Source organism: Ammospiza nelsoni, chromosome 1, assembly GCF_027579445.1.
Source record: "Ammospiza nelsoni isolate bAmmNel1 chromosome 1, bAmmNel1.pri, whole genome shotgun sequence".
NCBI lineage: Eukaryota > Metazoa > Chordata > Aves > Passeriformes > Passerellidae > Ammospiza > Ammospiza nelsoni.
The window spans coordinates 131,872,965-131,887,878 of record NC_080633.1 but is presented as its reverse complement, the minus strand read 5'-3'; the positions used below and the strand labels follow the sequence as shown (position 1 = coordinate 131,887,878).

General features: G+C 38.2%; 1 protein-coding gene across 1 annotated transcript in view; it reads left to right on the top strand.

Annotated features, from left to right (window-relative positions):
* Positions 1-12,046, top strand: part of CPQ (carboxypeptidase Q) — a 127,558-nt gene extending 115,512 nt beyond the window's left edge. The window contains exon 8 of the mRNA XM_059479498.1: positions 11,553-12,046. Coding sequence (XP_059335481.1) covers positions 11,553-11,713 — 161 coding nt within the window. The 3' untranslated portion in view covers positions 11,714-12,046. The remainder of the gene's footprint in view (positions 1-11,552) is intronic.
* Positions 12,047-14,914: the final 2,868 nt, after the last annotated feature.

The window sequence follows — 14,914 nt, the reverse complement described above, 5'->3', positions numbered from 1 at the left end:
CTTTGAATCTATAGCATGCCATTCTTTTTTGCAAGTGTGCGTTTGGCTCCTGAAAGGTTTTTAATTATGTGTAGGTTAGTAGATATATATGTATATAGATGTTAATATTTATTTTTATGTATCTGCTCTGTAAAAAGAGCCTTCAATTTATGTATTTGAAAGGAACCAATAGTCTAATGGTATTCTGGTGATGAAAACTTGCATTTGGGGAGCATGTGTTTCTCCTGTGGATCGCAAGCACAGCAATGCAGAGATTAAGGGTTTTTTTAAATGAATGTATTGAATTCTAGCTTCTCTCTATTAAAATAATTCTAATCATTTGATAATAATCTTGCTTTGGGCTGCTAACCATCATCATCATCACTGGGTCTTTTTGTCCCTTTGCATTAGTCTGTAGGTAGTATCTGAATGTGGCAAAATAAACAAGTTTAGAAGAGTGTGCTTGTGCTTGATTTCTTTAACTAAATCCAAATTGAAATTACTTCCATTTATACAGCTGTAAATATTGCTTTTACTTGTAGTATGGACACAATATATCAGAAGGATGGTGGGTAGCATTTAAACTAATAGAGGTGTTTTTTCTTTTTAGCGTGTAGAGTTTGGTTACTGTTATCAAATTATCTGCATTTGTTGCACTATACATAAAACATGGTGTCTTTTGGAGTTCCTTAAAAATTTCTGTAAAAGTATATAATTTTAAACAGACCTTTGCAAGTTTTTATTAACAAATGGAGAAAAATATACATTGGTCCTTGATTTCTGCAAAATTATGATTGTGATGGAGATAATCATATTGGTTCTGGAGGAGGATTTTCAAGGCTGTACTCAGCAGCCTGGCACTCATGGCAGCTGGACTCACTAATGCCTTGTTCTGTTTCCATACACTTTCACCAATCACTCCTTGCTTTCCATGTTTTAAATGAGGCCTTCAACCATATAGGTTTAATTTGAGCAAAACCAAAGTAAAGCCCAACCTAATAAGAAAACAGTATAGTAAAGCATAGAATGCAGTAAGCCTGTGCAAATGCTATTTGCACTTATTAATGTGACTGAGGATCTTTCAGTGAAAGCAAACAGGTTAAACTTTCAACTTGAAATTAATTGTCAGCTTCTCTTAGTGTTCTTCCTGAGCTTATATGTTTTTGTTTTTTTTTTTTTTTTCTCTTAATATATTAGCATTATGACAAGCACATTTGCTCTGTGGCACAATAGCTATCACAGCAACTCAAATTTAAAGGCTGGAAGAGTTGTGCTAGTTAGGGTCATTGCTTTATTTGCTTTGTCTTCTTCTAGGATTAGTTCTGCTCTGTGGATTAGCCAGAGCCCACGTACAAGTGGTGATACACTGCCAAGTCAGATTAGGTGTGAGGAATTTCTCTACTTCCTTACTTTAAAGGACAGAAATTCTTTAATTTCCCCTTTCTTTTCCTAATTAAGCCCCATGTAATTTCATGGAACATTAAAAGAGAGATTCTGAGATTGGGAAGAACAATGTTGCAGCAGGTGTCTTCACTGTACATTAATTATTTTTATATTTGTTTTTTTTTTTTTTTTGAGTGTGTTTTCTTTTTTAGTTTTGCTGATAAAAATATTCAATCTGTTGCTTAAAAAATTGAATAATTATTCATTCCTGCTACTTTGTGTTCATCACCCACATGATTTTAGGCTAGAGCAGAAAGGTTTTGGGGTTCTCTGAACCCTTATCCCAATGGTGGCCTGCAGCTTGGGTGCTCTGCACTATAGGTAGGCCAGCTGAGAAAGGTGTGAAGGGAGCAGTGGTAGTGCAGTGCTGTTCTCCATTTCACATGCCTTTTGCAACCCCAGAAATTGTCCCTGCACCTGCAGGCTTTGTGGCTCTCAGAACCCCAACCCTAAAGACTGAAAATTCCCACATTTGAATAGTCCTGAACCTTGCAATAAGCTTTGAACTTTGTTTCAAGAACTTTCTCAACATTTCTGTTATTAATGAACTAGCTAAATATACACTGGTTTGCAGATCAAATGCAAAAGATAATTCATCAACAATATCTGGAGCATCTAACGTGTTATGAAATAACTTACTGGTTTAAAACTCAGGTATGAATTACTCAAGTAACCACAGATATTTTAAAAGATATTTCATTGTTGTAGGCATAGTATATTCTTCCAGCTTTGTATAATGGTCCTACATCTAAACTCCACCATGAACTTGAAGAGTTTGATAGTCTCAGTGGGGTGTAAAAATAGAGACAGTAAAACCATGCTCTCTTGTGGGTGTGGTTGAATAAATGCAGTTTTGATTTCTGTGATATGAATACAACAGACTTGTAGTGTGCTTAGGATTTATTTTACTTTAATTAGGTGACTGGTTTGGTAGTTTGGGATTATTTTTCATAACTAGTTAAGCACCAGAATGCTCATTAACTGGCTCTTTCACCACCATCTGGGCAGAAGGGAGCTCTGCTTAGCTGGGTCCTATGGCCATTGGCATTTCCAGTAGTGGACTACTTGGTGGGAAGGCTTCTGCAGGAGCTTTGTGATTAAACCTCCAGCTGTAATCATATGGAGGAGGGAAGGCTACAGCAAATGAGAACCTGTGTGTTTCCTCTCTGTCTCCAGCATCCTCTAGAAGAGCAGGCCTAAAGGCTTGCTTTAAAGTGTTTGTGAGTTTGGCTAAGGAAATAGCTCAATTTCCTGTAAAATACAAGGAAGCTTCTTGAATGGATTGAAAATGCAAATGAATGCAGACAATTACTGCAAATAAAAGGCTACTCAAAATCTTAACAAATGGGTCATTTTCATATTTCTCTCTCCCCACATGTGACTTGTAAACAGTCTAGAGGGTGTTTCTTTCCACAGCATATCTGGGGTGACTTTGGACGTTGTTGTAACAGGGTGGAGTAAGGGTTTAGCCCTGGGTATTAGCAGGAAGCTCTTTGGCTAGCAGAGAACATTGAAGAAAGCACTTCAATAGTTTGGGTTTCTAAGCAACCTTATAATGTCAGCTACATGGTGCAGTTATACAGAGAGTATAGAAACACAGAAATGCATTTGGTCAGGAAAAGATGGTTCAAATGGGTCCCAGTATTCACTTGACCCTTTTGTGTGACATTTAAAGCTTAATGGCATTAAAATAAATCACATGCTCAACTCAGCATTTAACTGCTTTACTGAGCTGACATGAACAAACACATGAAAAAGAATTCTAAATTAGAGAAACTGTTGATTTTGCAATGACTTTCATTCCACTTACAGTATCTAAAAGAGAATGCAAAAGATAAGGGATTTATAAATCCAACAATCACTTTTACAACTTTTAACTTTTTAAGTAGTTTCTGCATAACATATGTAGGTATATATATAATTTTAAAGAATTCAAATTAAGTAAAATATGTTAAAATATACACAATATCTACAAACATAAACAGGCATATAATACAGGTACATAATCCTTCTAAACTAATATGCACTAAGTAGGGGATCCCCTAATTAGGTTTTAGTTAGCCAGGTTAGTCACAGAGCCAGAAGACAAAATACAAAAGTAATTTAAGAGTCCATGTTGCTTTGGAAGAAAGATGTCATGCCTCACCAGTCTAGCAAGGCATTTTCAGAAGAGTTTGTAACCATTTCTGTAGCTGGATCTGGTCAGTGAAGGATAGCTGAGTCTTCAAAAGTCCCTGGACCAAAGACTATAGAGGAAGAAGGTACTGTGAGGTGAGAGGTATTTTCCTCCTTTGTGGTAAATATCTGATTTTAAAAAGGTAGAAATAAATTGTCAGTTTTCTTAATGGAAAAAGTCTTTATTAGGCTGCTCAGTCACCTTTTTTTTTGACACTTTGGATGTTCACAAAACTCCATGATAGCTGCAAAGGGAGTGAACAGCAAGGATAGCAAGTTGGCAAAGTTTGCTTCAAATATTTGATATCAAAACTAAAGCTAACTGTGACAGTAATCTTATAATAGAAAATATATAAAGAATACAACAAGCAGTGACATTTTTGTGTCAATAAATGCAGAGTGATGCAGTATAGGAACTATGGATACAGAGCAACAGGATCCATGTTATCTTCAAGAAGAATGATCTGGGCAATCACTGTGGATAATTGTGTGAAATTGTCAAGTCAATACCCAGGGAAGGTAAAAAACACTGTTTCATGCAGCTGAGGAAGGAAGGAAGAGAGAAAAAGCAGAAAGGAGATTATGTTGTGGTGTGCTGTAGTCACATCACGAGTCCATTCACGTGCTGCTGTTTGCAAGCAGTACTGGGCTTCTCATCTCAGGAACAGTGAAACACATTGGGTGAAACTCCCTTTCCCTTAGGAAATGGAGAAGAAGAATCACCAGAAGCCTGAAGAGATACTGAATAGTTTCTGCAAGAGGAGGGTTATTCAGCTTGGGAAAAAGAAGCTGAGTTAGGTGTGATTAAACTGTATTAAGCCACCAGTGGTAGGAAGCCGAATGAAAAAATGGAGGATGCTGCTCCTACAGCTCACAAAGTGAGAACTGTATTGAGCCCACAGGAAATGCTGAGGCACACCATGCATTGCCACAGAGCTGTGGGTAGAACTGTAAAGAGGTTCAGAAATTAGTGATGAGTGGGCCTGTGGAGGATCTCTCCATGCCAGAGAGTGAACCCGCAAGTGGGTCATGTTTAGGCAGCACCAGCTAGGGAGACTTACCCTCTTCTCTTTTTTATTAAAAAAAGGACCTTGACAATTTAAGACAGAGGTTGGATGAATGGAGGAAGAACTTCCAGTGCTTTTTACTGTTGAAGGTTTATCTGGGGTTTTGTGGGGTTTTTCCCAGTCAAGGGCTGTTTAGGATATTATTTTAGACTCTAGCCAGCCTGTGCTCTATGAAATAGAACTGCTTCCTTCCCTGGCACATCATTTCACGCATTTCATGCAAGTTTAGGTTGGATCCCCTGCTGACACTGGTCCTCTGATGCAATAAGTGAAAGGTTAATGCATTGCAAAAGTAACTGTGATAATCCTGAGCTGTAATTTAGTCCATTTAGTGTATCCACAGGACTCATTCTGAAATGCATTAAGCAAAACAAGAAGTAATGCAAACTTCATATTGTCTCCCTTATACTGTAGTCTCATTTAATTAGTCACTGAAACAACCTCCTGAAAGCTTTCCCTCTGTCTTGTTGTTTGAATCATGAATTTTAAAGACTTTCGAGAGAGTGACTCAGGAGGTGAAACAGCAGGGCTTCTGATGTCATTTATAAGCTCTGTACTGGAAACTATTTCAGTGTCAGGAGCCATGAAACTCAAGCAACTTAGCCTGAAATTTCATAATTTGAGACTAAGTGACAAGAAAACTAATGCTGTCAGTGCCCCACTAAACAGCATTAGCATTCTCCATTGCCTCTGCTTACCTGGAAAATGGATATGGGAATAATTGGCATTAAAGCTGTCAGCTACAGGTTATCCCACAAAGGAGGAGGTTCATATGGCCTCCAAAATACAATCCTGTGATGTTTTCATTACAGTAGTGGTTCTGCAGACTGAGGTTAGGCAGGGACAGCACACAAAACATCTGTCCAACACCTAAAACAAGCAGTCAAGCCTTCTACAGGGCTTGAAGCAGAAGAGATGTTGAGGTACCTATGGAGCATTCCTGCCAGCTCATCCTAAACACAGCTACCATTGCAGCAGATTTACTCCTTAACCACTTGAGATTTGTGACCTGTTGGGCTTTAGAAAGGCACAAAACAAAAATAAAATAAGATATTGTGTTCCTGTTTCTTTCTTTCATCAGTTTTTCCTTTTGTAGGTCTTTGGCACATCTCCTTTGAAGGGAAAGCCATGTGTCTTCTTACTTCTGCCCTGAAGTTTTGACCTTTCAAAATGTGTGAGGCAGAAATGCTCCAGCTATGAGAAGGGAGGCTATTGATTCTATTACTGTGTGAGGAATAGAATGCTCTTAACTCCTGTGTTTATGCTTTCCTGGTACATACCAGTTTTTAACTGCATAGGAGATTGTGGTATGTCCCTTTGCCTCTTATTTCATTATTTTTGAGAGCTTGATTAAAAGAAAAAGACATGTGTATTTCATCATGATTTGCTTTATTTTTAAGGCATTATAGACTTTTAGTTCATTCCTGAATAGTGTCATTGGCATGAGAAAGGTCTGAGATTAGAATAAACTTGAAAATTAAGTAAAAGCATTTTCCCTCTTAAAGAAAAAACAGGAAACAAAATCAGTATTTAATAAATGGAATAAAAAGAATCTGTCTTTTATAGCCAGAGAAATCACTGCAGAAATAAAAATAAGGTTTCAGGTCAGGCATCTGATATCTTGACATCTTACTGGAAGCAATCAATACCTTTGAGAGCATGTAGCTTTGTCTTGGCACAAAGGTGAAGCTCAAACAGGTACTTGGAAGATGCAAGCAAAGCCCATGTTATAACCCCTTTCTGTTTGTAAACTTTTGGAAACATTGATCAAATTATGCCTTGTTAAGGCATTTCCAACTTTGCTGTTAGGAGGTAGTACAGCTTACTCAACAGGACACTGGCCTCAGCTCAGATGTCTTGCATCTATTCCTTTCTCAGCTGCTGTGAGAAAATGAATCTGTCATTTCATCTCTGCATGCCCCTTTCATCCCTCAGTCCCTCTTGTCTGTTTAGAGTGTATCTTCTTTTGAGCTGGAGTCTTTTCTCTTTGGAGAGGTGTATATATACCACCCACATAAAATAATGGAGTGGCAATTCTGTCAGGTCCTCTAGGGACTGCTATAGAATGAAACCTGAAAAAGTTACACACTTTTTCATAAACCATTAGCATATTAACTTCACTGTCTAAGGCAACATATATGCAGAGGTCAGTGTCCCAGAGATCTGGCTGTGATACTGAAGACCCAGGACACTCAAGAGAAGTTACAAAAACAGTGGGGATTTTCCCATTGTATTTGAAAGAATCATGGCATAGCTGTGAAGTTCACTTAAAAGCAAAGGCAACTGGGAAGCTATTGATAGGGCTCTGTAGCAAACATGTATTGACTCCACAACTCAAATTTTACTTCCTTTGGCAATTAAATGCTGTTTGGGGTATAAAAAGAAAAGAAGGAAAATGTAGGGAGGAGTTTAATGCAAAATGTTTTAAGATGTAAAATTACTCTGAAGTTACTGCATGCTTTGCATGCTTCCCCTCTTGAAGATATCTGTGTTTTCTGGAACACAGTTTTATGAGAACTGCCATTGAAATCTGATAATCATTATCTGCTTTTCCAGTCCTTTTTTTTTTTGCAGAAATGCCAGTAATTTGAATGCTCAAATATCTGGCAATAGAGTTTCATTCTAGTTTTGACAGCAGTGCTTATGAAGGCAGTAGTGCCTTACAGAGTGTGACAAGAAGCAGTGGTCATCATTGACATGCCTATCATTCATTTTGTGGTTCATGCATCCTTTTCCATCAATAGCAGCATCTCGTCTTCTTAGGCTGGCAATAAGACCTTTGTCAGTTTATTAATGTGTGAAGAATTGGTATTTGATATGAACACATTGTAAGGAAATAATATCCTTATAATCAGCTAATGAGTGCTTGCATTGGGCATTTCATGCTAAGGTCAGAAGCTAGAAGAAATGGAGTGTTTTTCAGAATTCCACAATATGTGTATATTTTCATCAAGTTCATTTAGTAATCATAGCTAATTACTAAAAATACATGGTCAGTATGAATGACCAAAGCAGCTGCTTTTACCTGCCTTAAGCAGTGCATCAAAACAAGTATGACATAGCTGGTTATGCAGAGGATCATCAAATGAGTTCAAGACAGGAGTGAGCTTGAATTAAAGAATTTTTTTTTTAATGTTATGTGAATTCTAAGAGATGTCTGAAAGACCCAAGGCACCATGGATTAGAGTACCACAGGATGGCTGAGTTCAGCAGGCACCCCTTGAGCTCACCTAGTCCAACTCCCCTGCTTAAGCAGGGCCAGCTGCAGCAGGTTGTTGAGGACCACGTTCTGTCAGGCTTTGAATATCTCAAAGGATGGAAGCTCTACAGCTTCTCTGGGCAACTTGTCCTAGTGTCTGACCCTGGGGGATCACCAGTGGCACTAGATAGCTGCTGATGCAGTAACATGCATTAAATCAGGTAACTAAGCTGTGCTAAAGAGGGTTTTCTGTCACCTTGTAATGGTGCTATGAATTATCTTTGTATGATTTTATTGAAGCTGTAAATTATTTTTTTCTTCAGTTTTTAATTTCCAGTATTTTTGATGCACTCTAGTAACACATATGGCATTTTTGACAGCAGTTTTCAACATTCCTTCTTTTCATGCCACAGCACCTATTATATCCAGCTAGCACTTTCTCACTGATCTCATTTTTGGTCAGCAGTGTTCCTCGTGTGACTTGCATCACTGTAAAAGTGAACAGACTGGAAAAGGACAATTAAAGAGAGTTCTTTGGCAGATATCACCTTTTTTTCTTTATGACTGCTCTGCAAATGCAGGGAAAAGTGCAAAGTGCATGAAATGTGACAGCTTAGCACCTAGCCCATCTCTTGGTTTTCTTTTCAAGCACTAATTCCAGCTGGAAATCAGAATTATATATGTGGTACACACCTTCATAACACCACCTAACTGAGGGGTTTTAAGTACTTAAGTAAAGCTTATGGGCTCTTTCAAGGCTGTTTGCCAATCCCTTTCTAGGTGGCAAGCATGGGCATAGGTGAATAATTTATAGGTCTGTGAGCCGTGGCTCTTCATCTCTGTTACTTGACTCCCAGCTTGGTAAGAATAAGCCTCCATTTGTTATTGACTGTTGTTCCTGAGACAAATGTTACATAACAACAACAACAACAAAACAACAACAACAACAAAAATTGTGCTCACAGCATTGCTTCCTCTGTTAGATTTTTAGAAAAGAGGCTGAAGGTCCCTATGGACTTTACTGAGGTAACCCAACATGACTCAGTCTGCAGGACCCTGCAGAACTTCCCTCTTCATGGCCATCTGCAGGGGCTGGTCTCATGGATGCATTTACTGGTGAAAGGGCACCTGTCAGTGTCTCACTGAGCCTGGTGACCTCTGGCAGCAGAAATGTCTGCAGGCAGCTGCCATCAGCATGGAGGAGCCTCAAGTTTGAAGCAGGAGACTTCCTTGCAATGAAAATTGCTTTCAGTCATATTTGTGCCCCAGAGTGCTTCATGTCCAGAGGTTTGTGTGAGGCCCTCAGGTGCAAACTCTTCTTGTGCTCAAAGCCATGAACATGGATTTTCACTTTAGTTTCCAATTACAGAGGATGAAACTATCTTCTTAGGGTTTTTCCTTAGTCTCTCAAAATGTTAGCAGGTCACTGGTTTCAATGCTAACCCACAACATGACAGAGACTGCATGGCCAGTTTGAGAACCTTTTGATTTTCTTGCACAGTAATTGCTTCATGTCAAAGTCAGTAATTTTCTGATTTATAAAATCAATTCAGAGAAAAAAATATTTTCCAGTGTTTCAGAGAGTTAAACATGACAAAGCAAAGGATGTTTGTTTTTGTTCCACTGACAGGAATGAAGTGCTATTCTGTAAATCCATAGTTACTCTGATTAGTGAAATTTCTATGACAAAATCTGGGCAAATTTTGTCTTGAGTCTTACAGAAGTTTTCAAAAACAGTAATGGGGTTGCCTCAACAGCTTAACTTGTAATGTGTCTGTAGTGCAGAAGTCCATTGGTTAAAGAATTTACCATTGTTCAATCCTTTCATGATTGCATATATTTAAAAAAGGATTCAGAAGAAAATTTTAAAAGTGACTGTGACTTGACATAAATTTAATGCTAAAATTATTAGAACATAATTCAGCACCTGTAACCTACCCAGTGACTTGTGTGGGATTGCAATACTTCACATCAGGAACAAAGAGGTCATTTAAGATGAAGAAGAGCTTCTTAAAATGAAATCAATCACAATACTGTATAACCTTATGCTGTAGCATTTGGTCTTTCTGCTTATCTTCCTTCTTGTGAAGGGATCTTCACCTTGGGTGGAATTAAAATGCATTAACTTTCTATTCCTTCTCTCTAAAATAGCAGTGAACTGAGCCATCCAAGTCAGTCCCCATTACAGCAAGAGAAACCTGCCTGTTACCCACAGGGAGAACTGGGCTCTCTGAATGATTGTTTGAGTGATCAGAAAATATGTATTACAGGAATGTATAGTTGTGCTGTGGGAAATTTTGCTTTCATTCTCTTCAAAGGCTTCAGGCATCTCAGGAAAACCAAGAAAAATTGTAACAGTAAGTCTTGCAAGCACACATGAGTTTATCAAAGCCTTCCTCATCTGATACTGCTTGCATGTAAATAAATATATCAATAATTTATGTACTTCATCTTTATAGTCAAACAGTCCTGAGTTTTTTTCCTTCTTACTTGGTATGGAAGGAGTATCCTCAGTCTGTGTTTCTGCCTGGAGCCCATACCTCTTTCTTGTGAATTCACACAGTTCTCTGGGTTTGTAGACCAAGAAAGGAGTGTGTCTTGTGCTGAGTCCTTCCCTGGGAGCTGTGCACCTCCTAGCCCTGGTCGGGGAGCAGGACAAAGGAATCAGTGCAAAGGAATTGCAAGCAGTGAGTGAGTGTGGTGGGGGAAACATATCAAATTTACTTAATATCAAAATTTGATGTGGAATTCTGTTAATGATGGAATGGTTGTTGACATTACAACAAAGCTGAAGGAGGATGATAAAATTGGAGGAGAGGCAGAGGTAATGAACTGGGAAAGAAGGAAATTCAAGGGAATAGGGGGTTAGAGAGGGTCACTGGGTACTGGAGCAGAGAATAGCCAGGGTAATAATTCTCTGCCAGCATCTCTGCTGCAGCTCCTAGTCGGGTGACAGCTTCTCCAGCTCATCTTGGCTTTGGTCTGCCTTGAGTGATGCCTTGCAAGCACTATTTGTGCTCCCTGAACCCACTGGCTTGGGGAAAAGTAGTCCTTTCCCTGCCCAGGCGGTCCCAGAGGGAATCAGTTGTTCCTGAATGGGAAGAATTGTGATTTCACTCAACTTGCTTTTGCCCCAGCTGATGAGGGCTCCTAACTGTGAGAGGAACGTAGACCTGGGCTACCTGGGATACCCCAGATTATCTGGAAACTTGTTCTGAAACAGCACATTCTTGTGATGTATTGGGGCTCAAAAGCAGAAGCTAATTCCAAAGTGCTCCCCAGTACAAGTAACAGCAAGAAAAGGATTCATAAATCAGTTGTAACTCATCAGTGGAGAACAGGGGAAGTGCTGCTGTGGAGTTACTGTAGGGATTTTCCTGCTTGAACTCTGTTAGTTTCAGAAGAAAATGGATGCATACTGTTGCTGAGGAAACGAGTCTCCCAGGGGAAGCTTGGCTTTTCCCCAGTGTGAATTTTTGCTGCCTCATGCTCACACAAGTCAATTAACCTAAAACCTACAAACTGCACATGGCACAGCTCTGTACAGTTATTTTATTTCAAATGCATTATGAGTTTTATACAGTTGCATGTGGCTTTAATCATTAACAGCCAAGGAACAGATTCAAGTTTATATTCCTCTTTAAATATTTGTATTCCTGTAATGGAACTTTGCCCATTTTTCTCTGTAGGTGCCAGCTTGCATAGTGACATCAATAAATACTTCTGGTTTCATCATTCTCAAGGGGACACGATGACAGTTCAGGATCCAAACCAGATGAATCTCTGTGCTGCTGTTTGGACTGTTGTCTCCTATGTAATTGCTGACATGGAGGATATGTTGCCAAGGTAATAAAACAGCAAGAAAGAAGATTTTTGTTCTTCAGTAAAGATTGTAAGTCCACTAATGCATGTGGACTGCAGCTGTAGTAAATTCTGCTACCCTTGGTTTTCTGCTTTATTATTATATCTGTTTTCCTCAAAACACATTCTTTTTTATGCATTCCTGCTTTTTGCTGTTTTGATCTCTTCCACTTGTGATTTTCACTTAAATGTATTCGTTTAAGTACTTCCTATATTTCAGATGAAGATATGATACCTCTTTGACAATAAAATAATAACCATTTGTATGCACAGTGATCTTGTGCAGCAGGAAAATTATACCAAATAAATTTTTTGCATCAGACTGGTGTATTGATTTTGAGTACATGTTTATTGGTTTTGTTTCTGTCTTTCATTCTATGCATTGGAATTATGTACTATTAACCAAACAGCTCTTTCTTTTCACTGTTTTAAGATAATACTGTAGTTTCTAGAAGTTTTCAGGTTATAGGACAAATCAATCTTGTCTTTTTGGTAATATATGGTAGAATGGTCAAATTATAATCAAAATGCTTAAATAGTATAATAGCTTTACTCAGGTTCATTTTTAGGTCTTATGAGAGGTTCACCAAAGATAAACCAGAACACAGAGATAGAAAGCCAACAGAGGATTCCCAGCTCTCCTGTGTTTATTTGGGCACCTCCTCATGGAAAGCCATGTGTGTCTTTTTCTTTCTCATGGAAGACTCACCATTGTGACAGGCAGAGAATTTTGTGTGGCAGTTTTCTATGAAATGCCATGCTTCAGAAACAGCACACAGCTGTGATTTGTGACCTTCAGTACTTGCCAGCTGATATCCAAACAAAATGTAAGAGCAGATTTTGATTCAGAATCCTGAAGCCATTCCTAGCTGCCCCTGGCTTGCAGAGATGGTCTCCCATGCTGAAGCTGGGCTAGAGGATGCTGGTACAAATTCCCTTTGAGGAGGAATTAACCTGGGAATTTGATTCTTATATACTTTGTTGGTTTGGGGGTTGGGGTTTTTTTCTTTTTTACTGAGATTGTGAATATTCAGATGAGTTTCAGCCATATCTGTAGGGATATGAGAAGGTACAGCTGGTCTGGGGTAATATTTTAAGGCGCATGATTTCTACTCATTTCCTTGTGATGTGATCCTCGTTTGTGATTTTAAATTTTACAACAAGCAAACTTAGTGTGTGAATAACTGCTGCAATGTAGTCAGCACCAAACAACTGATGTTACAAACATGGAGCATTATACCAAATAGCAGGCAGTCCCTAGTGCTGTTAATCAGTTCTGCTGTTGAGCAATAGCTGAATTGTGAGCAATTCATTTTGACAGAATTCATAATCATGGTATCTGTTTACTGTGATAATAGCTGTTTTCCATCAAATTTATTAACTATTTCAATATTCCCTCCAAATAATTTCAAGAGCATAAAAGCTGTCTGGAGATATGCCGCTCTATCTTTCTAAAGAAAAAATATTGAAATAGAGTTAGCAAAGATTTCCTCTGCTTTCAAGGGGTGATGCCTGTGTTTCTTTTTGCTTGACAAGAGCATACTTGGAGGTGCTCACCACTGACAGATCCTCAGCTATCTCCAAATCCAGCTTTTTGTCCTTCACACAATGTGACTGACTGTTTCCTGAATAGTTGTTCCATATTGTTTTCCCTCAGGGTATCAGGCTTTGTACATCAGAAATTCAGAAGGATGTTCTGTGAAGTTACCTATATTGTTGCAAATCTTAACCTGTGCTCTCTTGGAAATAGTGTTTATTTGTGTTTTTCTCCATTGCCTCGAGTCAAACAGAAAATCTCTGGAGTCAAGAATACTCCTCTGCAGAGAAGAATAACACTACAAGTGTGCACATGGCACCACAGCACATGTCAAGATGTGCTTGTCAGCTCCTAAGTAAGAAAATTAACCATTCCCAGGCCAAAAGCAACACAACCATGTGAGATAGACTGTAAAAATTAAGACCATGGTGCCCCTGAAGAAAATGTAACCTTCATGTCAGCTTCAGATACACAGCTCTAGAGAGAAGCATTGATTTTGGAAAAAAAAAAAAAAAAAAAAAAAAGGTCAAAAATCAAAACTGCCTTTCTTTTATTATAGGAATAGTAAAAATTAAATATTTTATTTCTGAAATTGAAAAACAAAGAGTTTTTTTAACTTGTAAAACCAGATTTCATTAAGATAAGACATTGATTCTCCCTTTTTTTTTTCCTGATGTGTTTTAGTTCTCAGACCTATCTGTCCATAGTATTCTCCTGCTAATCTGCCTGTTCAGATGTACCTCCCTCAATAGTTTCCATAAACAAGGAGATACTAATAAATTTCTTTTCTTTCCAGTGGGATTTTGTACCATCTGTGCAATAGCTTATCTTTACCACTGCTCAGTGTAGCAATTATGTTATTCCAATTAGTGGCCATTAAACATGGATCACTTGGTTAATTTTCAATTCAAGAGCATTTCTGAGGTGATCCAGGTAAGCCAACATAACTTTTCCCTCCACTCACATACCATTAATCTTTGAGAATCTTTCTCAACTTTCAATTGAGAAAGTAGTAGTTTAGGATATTATTTATAATATTATTATTATTGTGAGGGTCACCTGCCATAAATCTGTGCTTATCATAAGTAATTTCATAATGTTCTAGGTCAAAGGGACTATGGGTACATTTCCCTCCAATAAACATTTGGGGTTTTGCCTGCAAAGATCTGTGAGGTGAGAGCTGAAAAAACCACCACTAGTATTTAAATATATGTCAAAAATTTAAATTTCAGATAATAATTTTCCTCAAGGTATTACAAAGCTCTTGCATCCTGAGAAGGGAGGCCCCTGGTCTTCCTTTCAGCTACAACTTGAAGCTTTCAGACATAGTTACAGAGGGATGAGGCCAATACATAATTCATTTACCTGACTAGACTATAGTACAAATGCTGATGAAAAATCTGGTTTCAGTACTGTATAATGTAATGTAAGTAATTTTGCCAGTAATAAAAGAAGAATTGTAGGGTAGGTTTGCTTTTGTCCTTCCTTGTGCCAAGACAATAGTGACATTTCACTGTCTCTTTGAATGATTCTGTTCTCTGTGTTCTCACAAGATTTTTAGCTCCCTTAAAATAATTTAAAACAAGGAGAGAGTTGAAGCAGTGCTGATTCTGCTGCTCCATTACAAACATTCTTGGCTGTGTATTTAGTTAG